The sequence below is a fragment of the Pelmatolapia mariae genome, linkage group LG18 (genome assembly GCF_036321145.2).
Source record: "Pelmatolapia mariae isolate MD_Pm_ZW linkage group LG18, Pm_UMD_F_2, whole genome shotgun sequence".
In the NCBI taxonomy this organism is placed as follows: Eukaryota; Metazoa; Chordata; class Actinopteri; order Cichliformes; family Cichlidae; genus Pelmatolapia; species Pelmatolapia mariae.
In genome coordinates, this window is record NC_086243.1 from 8,962,522 (window position 1) to 8,973,211 (window position 10,690).

General features: G+C 43.0%; 1 protein-coding gene across 3 annotated transcripts; it reads left to right on the plus strand.

Annotated features, from left to right (window-relative positions):
- Window positions 1-1,074: 1,074 nt before the first annotated feature.
- LOC134617057 (WW domain-containing adapter protein with coiled-coil-like) lies at window positions 1,075-10,295 on the plus strand. Of its 3 annotated transcripts, none has more exons than XM_063462220.1 (13): window positions 1,075-1,402; window positions 1,837-1,870; window positions 2,204-2,393; window positions 2,797-2,888; window positions 5,136-5,245; window positions 5,464-5,561; window positions 5,661-5,933; window positions 6,718-6,834; window positions 7,206-7,354; window positions 7,502-7,593; window positions 8,040-8,220; window positions 9,423-9,550; window positions 9,636-10,295. In XM_063462220.1, the coding sequence occupies exons 1-13, from the start codon at window positions 1,362-1,364 to the stop codon at window positions 9,703-9,705; spliced, it is 1,575 nt and encodes a 524-aa protein (XP_063318290.1). In that variant the 5' UTR covers window positions 1,075-1,361; the 3' UTR covers window positions 9,706-10,295. The 3 variants fall into 3 exon arrangements, with proteins under 3 accessions (XP_063318290.1, XP_063318291.1, XP_063318292.1); XM_063462221.1 differs by having other exon boundaries at window positions 8,043-8,220; XM_063462222.1 differs by lacking the exon at window positions 6,718-6,834.
- Window positions 10,296-10,690: the final 395 nt, after the last annotated feature.

Genomic DNA, 10,690 nt, shown 5'->3' on the forward strand with positions numbered 1-10,690 from the left:
GCAATGTAAGAAAGACCGTCTCTTATTCCATCAATATGTGTTCGGTTTGACACAAATAAAGCCAGCAGGCAATCGATACGCCAATCACATCATGGAGGTTACACAGCATGGAGTTTAATGTTGACCTATTTCAGTTCAGCTACCCACATATGACTGCAGACACTCAGTCATGCACAATATTAGTACTAGATAACGTCTTACATGATGAAACATATGGATGTTCTGATTTTGAAAATGGTGATGTTGGGGTCTGTGTTACTATAATGGAATACACTGTATAGCTACAGTTGCATTAGATATGTCACAAAGTTCAGACTGTCCATCAGGAAATCTGTAAAGTGCTTGTCTCAGTAGACTCCAGACATCTGAGTAATTGACTATAAATGCCCTGGACTCATTGCATTTATAGTCAACTACCCTATTCTACATAAACCACGTATCAATTAGGCCAAAACCCATGGGTGGTAAGAAAATGGACATATTGGCCTGCTGTGGCCTGTTCACGCTGGGCAAAGTGTTCATGCGGGAGCTATATGACAACACCACAAAAGCGACAAAGCGTGCAGGCTGAAGCAGAGTCCCACTTGACAACTTAAAACTACCGAGACGTGAGGTGAACTTTGAGCAGCCAACAACAGCACTGACAGGCTGCGTCACGTTATCCAGACACAGCTGAGCTCATACGGGATATGATGAGACTTCCTTCAAAATAATAGCCCATCAACGCGGAAATGCCACGGTGAGGTGTGAAAATCAAACACTTTTTGTTAGAGAACCACGTGCGGTTATTTTTGCTGCCATTTTTCTAATTGCCAGCATCGCATAAAAAGTATAATTACTTATTTAAAAATGATAACCCAGTTACTTGGGGTTTTGACTTAAGCATATATTTTATAATTTTAAAACGGAAGAGTGGAAGTTCTTTTGCGATATTCTGTTTCACATAATACATGTCTTGCTTTTCGTTAATAATAATAATAATAATAATCTTCTAAACGCATAACTAAAATTTTAATTTGAAAAGACAAACAGGAACTTCGTCCTCCTAGCCAAACATTACTGTCTTCACCGTTTCCTCCTCCATCTGCTGCCTTCCGCTGAACTACATCGGCCGAGTTTAGCGTATACCGTAACTGCATGGCAGATGGTGCACTGAGGGTGTTTCTTTTCTGTTTTTCTTTTTCAGTAAAGACCAGCCGCTATGCAGTGCTGGTATTCGGTGCGTGACTTTTAGCTCTCTGTTTGGCAGGACAGACTGAGTGCAGACATCAGGAAGCTGAAGAAAAGAGCTGTGAGAGCAGCCAGGCAGTCAGGAGGCCACGGTTCCCCCTCACACACATACACACATCACCACGGTCTTGATGGTGATGTATGCAAGGAAACCAACAAGAGTCAGCGATGGGTAAATCAGACTCAGACCTTAGCGTTTGAAACATGTTTTTCTTACGCCGTTGATTTAATTCGTGCGTTTAAGGTTTACTTGTAGCCGTTAGCTAGCATGGTTAGCCTGCAATTAGTTAGCCGTTGATTCCGGATATGTACCTTAGCTGGTCGACTACCGTTACACTTAATAGCATTCACATCCTAAATCCTGCCTATTCTAGGTATTTGTAAGATATACTTTAAACATTACCGATTCCATGTGAACTACAGTATGAGTAAACACCAGATGATAAGATGGCAAGTCAGGCTAACTTGGCTAACGCTAGCTACTTAGCTAACTATATATGCTCCAGAAAGTCAGTTTTCAAAGTGACAAATAAAAAAAATAAAAAAAAAAAAAAAAAAAACGTCACTGAGATCTTGCTCTAACCTTTGTTCTGTGTGTCTCCACAGGTGCAACGACAGAAGGGATCCCCAATCGTATCAGGTATGTCATGTTCAGGTTGTTAGCTGTCACCTGTCATGACGATCCATAAACGTAGGTCAGCACAGTGTGCAGGTGATCAGTATTTAAAACAGCAACTGTCTGGACACATTTCAGTTTGATCACAGTGATAATTCATATGTGGACTGTCTTACTTCAGCCCTTGTGTTTCAGTTACTCTATCAATACAAGAATTTACTAGAAATGTCAATAGAATGACAATAAAAATGAAGATGCTCTCATTCAACTTAAAGGGTCTCCTGATTGAGAGGTAAGAACACCACTGTGTGAGATTGAGCATATCTCAACAATTCTGCTGTGCACTGTCCTTTTTAGACCCATAAATCTCAGCCAAAGAGCCAGGCCACAAGCCTTCACCGCTACGACAAGGTGCGCGATGGGTCGTCAGATCCTGTGCCCCCTTACAAGATGCAGCGACGCTCAGACGAAAGTCCTGTCAGCAGACACGGGGAAGGCACGGGACATGGCAAGGCGAAACCCTCTCACAGCGTCAGAGGGAAAAACGGTGAGTCTGGTGGCATTGCACATGCATGCCATTGCAAGATTAATCTCAGGCGGTTATTATGAAGGGGAAACGGTAACCACAGATGGGCTCAGATAGGCATAAAGGTCAACCCTGTCTTTGTTTCTGTGCTGGTCCCTGACATAATATGTGTACTTCTTCTGTCATGTGTTATTGTCATGAAGACTCTGGTCACCCCTGCCAGTTGTCATGTTGTGGAAAAAAAAGCTTCCCATAATACTGCCATCAGATTAAGACGTAAATGTAAACTGCAAGTATAAGCCTAAAATAACAAAAGGCAAGCTGATTTCTTTTCCCTGTTGTGCAGTTGTGACTCTCCCTGAGGATTTAGTTCTTAGCAGAGCCTCGTTTGCTTTCTCTCCTTTGACAAGTGGCTTTGTTGCAGGGACCAGTGGCTCTCCTCAGGAGAACTCCCACAACAACAGTTCTCACCATGGCACCGACTTGCACGCGGCTCAGAGCAAGCCCGCAGACAGGGTAAGGATCTACCCAGTGTTATCTGATGATAAAACCTTCAGCGATTCCTTTAGAGTGCAGCCACGCCACTGTGGAACATTTTATGCGGGGCGTGATGGATAGCCATCTTCCTCTCTCATGCAGACATTTATCAAACCTAACTCAACAATGCTTGACTGTAACTTCATAATTATGTAAGAGGCTCCTTGTGTAGTAGATGGTCTGATTAGATTGTGGACTTCCTTGTTTAAACGATTTGCCATTTGTCAGTGTGAATGAGAGACACATTGTTATTTCTCACTGGTTGGACTGCACAGTGGGACCAAATGCACAATATTCAACATTGTCTGGTTTGACACTAATTTGAACCGCTCCTGCAAGCACCCACTGCTCTGTGCATTTGTAAGCTTTCCTACAGACTCTTGTCAGAGCACACATGGCTCACTTTAAGTGTGTAATATTCAAATTACATTAGTCTATCTTAATTCTGTTATATCAATAACTGTGGGAACTGCAGTACTAAAAATCAAATTATATCATTTTTTTAAATGAATTGTTACTAAGATACTGTTGGTTTTACTAGTAGTATGTGGTATCTAATTACTCTTTCCACAGAGAAGGCATGAGATCATATGTTATAAGGGCTCAAGCCTCACCTACAAAAGCACAGTTTTAAAGTTAGTACAGATGTGGATGAGAAATGTTAGATCCTAACGGAGTCGTCAGTATATGCATCATCATTAATATTAAACAGACCAGCTCGCATCCACACTCAAAAGCCCCGGTCCATTATCGAGGCTCGGAAATGAAAGATGTTACCTCCCAAAGCAAAATGGATTTATGTTTACCAAATGTGCTGACTCAGGTATGCTCTTGCCAGTATGTACAATGAAGTAGGACTGCTACCTCCAAGCACTGGAATAAACAATTTAAATGAAGTCTTCCACTTGTTGATCTTTGCTTTTGAAGCTTCATAACCCATTTACACAAAGTGATCGATTGCCTTGCGTTACATCAGTTTAAAGAGCACTTTAATATCCTCTCAAGTTGTTTGAAACTTGAATGCATGCTCCTCAGGAAAAAAAAATGTGAGTGCTGGAAAACTGACACTGTTGCTTGAAGAAACTTTGACTTGAGCACTTTGAGACTGGAAAAGTGCTTAGTGGAGCAAAAGCAGGTGTGATGGCTCACGGTTTCAAGAGGAATGTCACTGCCGGGAAGTGGGTTGTGTAATAACACTGAAAAGAGAACTACCGACCAGCAACTACCAGAATGCTTTGCAACCTTTTCCTGTTCATCAGACAGACTGGACTGTGGTTTGTGAGGAGGGAGCGTATGGAAAATAAGGAAGTACTTTTATACAGAGTGGAAGAATTTATCTGGGGGAGATTTGCATAAATCACATAGCATGAAGGGATTAAAAAAACACAGTCAGAAACAGATACTGTGCTTTCAGTTTTACAGTTCTAGGTTTTTTTAGTATCAGTGAAATAGCCTTTGAAGATTAGGGTTCATGAAAACAAGGGAACATCCTAAACCTGTATGAACAGTGGGTACTTAAAATGAATGCATGCTTCTGCAATGGATTGACAAAAAGACTACGGCATAACTCATGCAGGTAGTTAATGCCAGTGCCAATATTTATACCTGTGCAGGTTGCATCAGTGGCAGGGTTTCAGAAAGGTTTGTAGTTGTGATGTACCTAGATTTAACAGCAAAGTGTATGTCTGCCAGTGCTTGATCAGCAGGTTGTATGCTTTACCAAGAGAATAAAGAGGGAGGGGGGGAGGGGGGATAGAGGATTAGATGCAATCAAAAAGTACACAAGAAGTTGAAACTGGCCAAAAATGAACTGTCAGGATTTTCTCTTCCCAACTAAGGTTAAATTTACCTGCTCTTCGCTTCATCATGGCGGGAGGACCATGTAGCTAACTTGGCATGACTTCTTTGTCAGATTGACTAAGCATCAGATATTTTGACTTTGAAGTGAAGGGTCACAACAATAATAATAAAAAAAAAAATCTATGAAAAATGATCATGCATACAATAATTGCATTACTTTGGCAATGGTTTTTTTTTTTTTTTTTTTGCCTGTCCCGTTTGGCTCTTTTGCCATCAGAATTGTTGTCTAAAGGCGAAGAAAGATGCCCAACGGATTTACTTTGGCAATGTTATTGGGAAAGTTTTTGTATAAACTGAGCAAAATGAACTTGGGGTCAAGTTTTTTTTTTTTAACTGTTTGACTCTCTCCATTTTCCTTGTGACTAGGACCCAGCAGATGACTGGACAGAGCACATTAGCTCTTCTGGGAAGAAGTACTACTACAACTGTAGAACTGAGGTCTCCCAGTGGGAAAAGCCCAAGGACCTGCTGGAGAGGCAAGGCTCACTTTATTCAGTTCTAACTATTGAAAGTCTGTTGGCTTTTTAACCTGAGACAGTGACTGAGGTTGTTGTTCTCATGCAGAGTCACACATGACGGCTTTAGCACCACAATGCTATCAGAATATCATTAGCTTAAGGCACAGACTCAAACCGCAGCCCACGTCCTTTACATCATCGCTGTTGCTTTACAAAACCTGTTTGCTTTGCTTCAGGGAACAACGGCAGAAAGACTCAGTCAAGATGGCAGCAAACAGTTTTCCCAGGGACATGGACTACAGACAAGAGGCCTTGCAGGACAAAGCCACAACAAGTACGACTTACCAATAAAATCTTGTTCATGTGTATATAGTTATGCTTCAGAATATAGCGTGAATTCATTCTGTGTTCATCACTCTGCTCGTCTCCACAGAAATCGCATCAGTGGATCAGTCCACAGCAGCCAATTGCGGCCATTCCTCCTCTTCCTCTCAGAGCCTGACCCCTGCTGCCGCCGCTATAGGCTCCACCCCTTCCAGCATGTCGTCCTCTTCTTCGTCCTCTAGCGGTCAGGCGCCTCCGTCTGCCCAGTTGCCCTCGCCGGCGCTGCTCCAGGACCCGGCGCTCCTGCATCAGCTCCTCCCGGCGCTGCAAGCAACTTTGCAGATGAACAACGGCAGCATGGACGTGGCCAAGCTCAACGAGGGTGAGGATGAGGGCGCGGTTTACACTGCTTTCCGGTCTAGTGTCTTATTCAGCACAGAGGCGCACAATTGGTTCTCAGAGTTATATTATGGGTTGTTTGCAACTTCATAGTTGTTTAGCTTAGAAAAAAAGGGGGGGCGGTCCTGTTTGGAAAGCTTGCTTTTACACACAGGTATTCCTGCGTACACAGCAAAATATGTCATCTTTCAAAACAACAACATCTTGTTTGTTTTTGCTTTTTGTAACCCCCACCTCCAAGAAGCACATGTGTTCCGGCATAAAAAGGAACATGCTGTGCTCCTGCCTTGAGGTATGACTTCCAAAAAGAGTCAGGATGAGTGCGCGGGCTAAGTTTATGAGAACCAGCAGAATTTGAAGATGCGTGGCAAAACAAGCTAGCAGTTTGGCTACATTTAGGCTTCGTTCATGTTAGCTTCCTTCTGTTTGTTTATATGAACTTAGTTGGTGCACTGTGGTTATAAAGAAGCTTGTCGAACAGGTAAGAGCTGGATTTTTACCCTCTAAGATTTTGCGTCAGACAGCAAAGAGGCCACGGTGTTATCGACCCTTTTGGTGATAGAAAAAAAAACATTTGAATCTGTGTTTGATTGTCCTTTTTGTTTGTAACAAGTGTTTCCCTTGCACTGTTGCACTAACGCGATTCTTATTTCAACTGAGTTTTCTGACTTCTAATGTTTATGCACTCACCTGTTGTGTGTTCTTGCTCACTCACCTGTGTGTGTGTGTGTGTGTGTGTATGTACTTTCCCTCTTTCCTCCCTCCAGTATTGGCAGCTGCTGTCACCCAAGCTTCCTTGCAGTCTGTGCTTCATAAGCTCCTCACTGCTGGACCTGCTTTCAACGTCACTGCTCTGCTCTCAGCTGCTCAGCACTCCAACCAAGGTACGGCCTCTTTGCTGTTTTTCACCATCTGCTGTCACATACTAATTTTCATCTTCTTTGGAAGGTTTCTGCTCTCTGTGTCCTTGTTTTACTGTGTGTATAACTTTGGGTTTTTTTAGATTGACTACAGCTATGTGGGGGGAAAAGAAGCACAAAACATGGTTCCATGTTCTGGGATAAAGGGTGTTTTATATGCTGTTGTATTCCCTCCTCAAGCCTTTTTACTTTTTTAACTGTTTGCTGTTAGTCCTAAAAAAAAAACTGGTCTAATATCAGTGCTCATTTTCCTCCCTGACACTCTGTACAATGATACGTGCAACCTGACAAATCCCCTGTTCTTCCACACCGATCTTATGTTTTCCTGTTTTCAGCCCAGCACTCGAGTCAGTCGCCAGTCTCCCTGACGTCCGACACATCATCCCCGCGGCCGTACGTCTCACCACGGAACGGCACGCCACAGAGCAACCAGAAGTCTCATTTGGGTGTGCATCCTGGCAGCGTCTCATCCTCGCAAACCAGGGTGAGCCTTTGAAGCTAAAGTAACAGAGCAGAGACGCTGTGTTTATGACTGCCCCCCTCTGGACCATCTTCTCTGTGTGGGTTTTTGTATCCGTGTCTTGTTTTTATTCATGTTTCTCCTCATCGTCATCTGTTTTTCCCTCTTCAGGGCAGCATGTCTTCGGGGAAGCCAGGCTCAGCTTCCTTGTCCCAGACAGCAGAAAAGCGTCCAGAAGACCCCAGAACTCTGCAGCAGAGAAGGTAGCTTTCAGGAAGGAATTATTTAAAATCACTTCATCACAGCATAGATTGGTGGAGGCAAAGCAGATGAGTAGTAGCGGGGGGGGGGGGGGGGGTTCAAGAGCTACAAGGACAACTGGCCTGAATTGCAAAAACATGCTTTACAAAATACAGCAACATGTGTTCCACACAGTGTTTGTGGGAACAGTTTATTTTTGAGAAAGGTTTGCAGCAAGGTCTGTGTGTTATTTGAGAGTAGTCATTTTGGGGACACTCAGCTCCCAGTGATGCAGTTCCCCGAACAACCGGAAATGTTGGTGAGGTTTATTATTCATCCATATTTCCCCATTCATAGGTTAGACGGTGAGATTATAGACTGAATCTGTGTAACAGTAATCAGCTAGAACATCAGAACAACTGCAGCAGGATTTTATTAACACAGTCTCCACCTGCGTGTCTTCCTCCAGCAGCCAGGACATGTTGTGCACAGGATCAAACGCATCTGGTGCCTTGTTGCCTCACGCCCCGTCCAGCAGTGCGAGCCACTCAGACACCCCTGGCTCCTTCACTCCCAGCCTGGCAGCTCATTTCGATGAAAACCTCATCAGACATATCCAAGGGTGGCCTTCAGAGAACACAGAGAAACAGGTATAGTCCTCCAGAAGACAGGTTCACATTTTATAAGGAAAAATGTAGAGCTTGGAATTCCATTTTTCGATAGTGAAATTGGCTCTTGAGTGACTTTCAGTAGACTTTGTCGTGAGTGGGCCTGTACAATATATGGATATATCCTCAGTAGTTTTATTACTGCTCATTGTGTTGATGTTTGTATGGACAAACTGAGACTGCAGAAAAAATGATGATGGAGTAAAGAGCTTGTGCTGTGAAATGTTTTCATTGTCACTTCTGGTTGTGCTACTCTGTCATCTTTTCTGCTCCCTGTGTTGGAGTTTTATTTTATGCTGAACTCTCTCTCTCTCGCTCTCTCACTCACACACACACACACACACACACTGTGTGTGTTCAAAGATGCTGTTCTCCATCGCATCTTAGGCTACGTTCACACTGCAGGCGAAAGCGCATCAAATCCGATTTTTTTGACCCTATGCGACCCATATCCAATCATGGTATGACAGTGTGAACGGCACAAATCCGATATTTTCAAATCCGATCTGGGTCACTTTCGTATGTGGTACTGAATCCGATACATATCCGATGTTTTAGAAAGCGACTGCTGTTTGAATGGTCATGTCGCATTAAATCTGTCTTTTACGTCACTGACACAAGACAGACGCCAATTATCAGCGCCGGAGAAGACATCGCGAACGCTTCCTGGCCATCCAGTGTAGATGTTAGTGAAACTGTTGGGAAGACAATGTGAACATTTTATTTGTACTGTATAATCTGCAGATTCTGACAGAAATCTGCAACTATTCTTTGAAGCACCGCTCCTCTAAAACAGCAATAAGGATAATTATTAGGTTATCTACATTATTATGTAAATAACTTAAAGCAAAAATTGGGAAACGTAAAGTCCGAAGTCTTTATATTAAGGGCCATCAGTCAAACAATATTGTTTGCTCTGGGTCTAAACAGAGCACGTTGTGTGTGACGTCTTCTTTTGCGCATGCGGGCCGCTTTGAGGGTTCACACTAGAGTGCGTTTGCTGTCGCATTTTATTTGTAGTGTGAACAAGCAGACAAAAAAATCGGATTTGATCAAAAAATCGGAATTGAGCATTAAGACCTGCAGTGTGAACGTAGCCTAAGATAACTCTTTGTTACCCGAATGCTGGCGTTTTTCATTTTCTTGGTTTTTGTTGACAAAATGCACTTCTCCCTTTCCACCAGGCGGCTCGGTTGCGTGAAGACATCCACAACATGGGCAGCTTGTACATGTCTGAAATCTGCACAGAGATGAAAAATCTTCGGTCTCTGGTCAGAGTGTGTGAAATCCAGGCCACACTGAGGGAGCAGAGGTGAGGCAAATGGCTACATTTGCATAGACTCAGCTATTAACACACATGCATTTTGATTTACATTTTCTTTTTTTCGCAACTGCAGAATCTTGTTTCTGAGGCAACAGAGCAAAGAGCTGGACAAGCTGAAGAACCAGAACTCCTACATGGTGTGAGGACCTGACCCGAGAGGAACAGGCTTGGATTGTCCGATTGAGACAATTAGAGAGGGAGGAATAGACACGGACAGCGAGCTGCTACAGTTTATCCCTCTTGCAAGAGCGACTGTTAAGTCAGTAACTGACAGTGAAGCTCCGTCATCCTGAACATGTCTTTTCTTTTTAATATATATATATATATATATTTTTTTCTCCATTGTCCACTACATAAATTGCTCAAACCGACTGTTCGCATGTCGGAACAGCTAAAAAAAAGTGGACAACGGGACCTTTTTTGGACAGCACCTTTTGGACCACGAACCTTGGATTGTGTGTGTTGTATTGGGTTAACTTGTTTTCTGGTGTGTTTTGATGTGTAGTGGTCAGGAAGAGAGTCAAAATGAACTAAGACAAACCCTCTTGTGATTGGTGTGACACTTCTGTGGGTGGGGGGGAGAGCGATCAGGTCCCCTTCCCAAACTTCTGAAACGAACTTTGTCATGCACTGCGATGTGTGGCTTCAGTGGCAGTGATGTTACTGTTATTTTTCTTTTTTTGTTCACCAATCAGTGGGTTTGCCAACCCATTTTGTCTTAAAGCTGGTTTGTTTTACATGTCACGAGATTCACTGAGATCTTTGGCCAGACCGAAATGACAGATGTTTTTTTGTCCCAAATGATGGGATTGTTCCACTGATGCAGAGTCACTTGGAAGACATGGCTAGTTGTGTAAAAAGCACTTTGAAAGCTGTTTTGATGAAGCTTATGTTATTGGACCTAGGTTGGCCACAAGTACATCTGAGGTTGTTTTCCATTGGTAGCCCTGCTGGCAGTTTTCTTCCTTCTTTTCTTTTTAAATTGTAAAATTGTCAATATTTTGTTTCTGTTCCAAGTCAAATTGGGGACATGTTCATTCCTTACAAGCAGCTTAGCAGGAGGTTGCATAAAAGAATAGAAAAGTGACTGAATTTACAGTCCCTTAAAGCTAAATTATTATTGTGCTG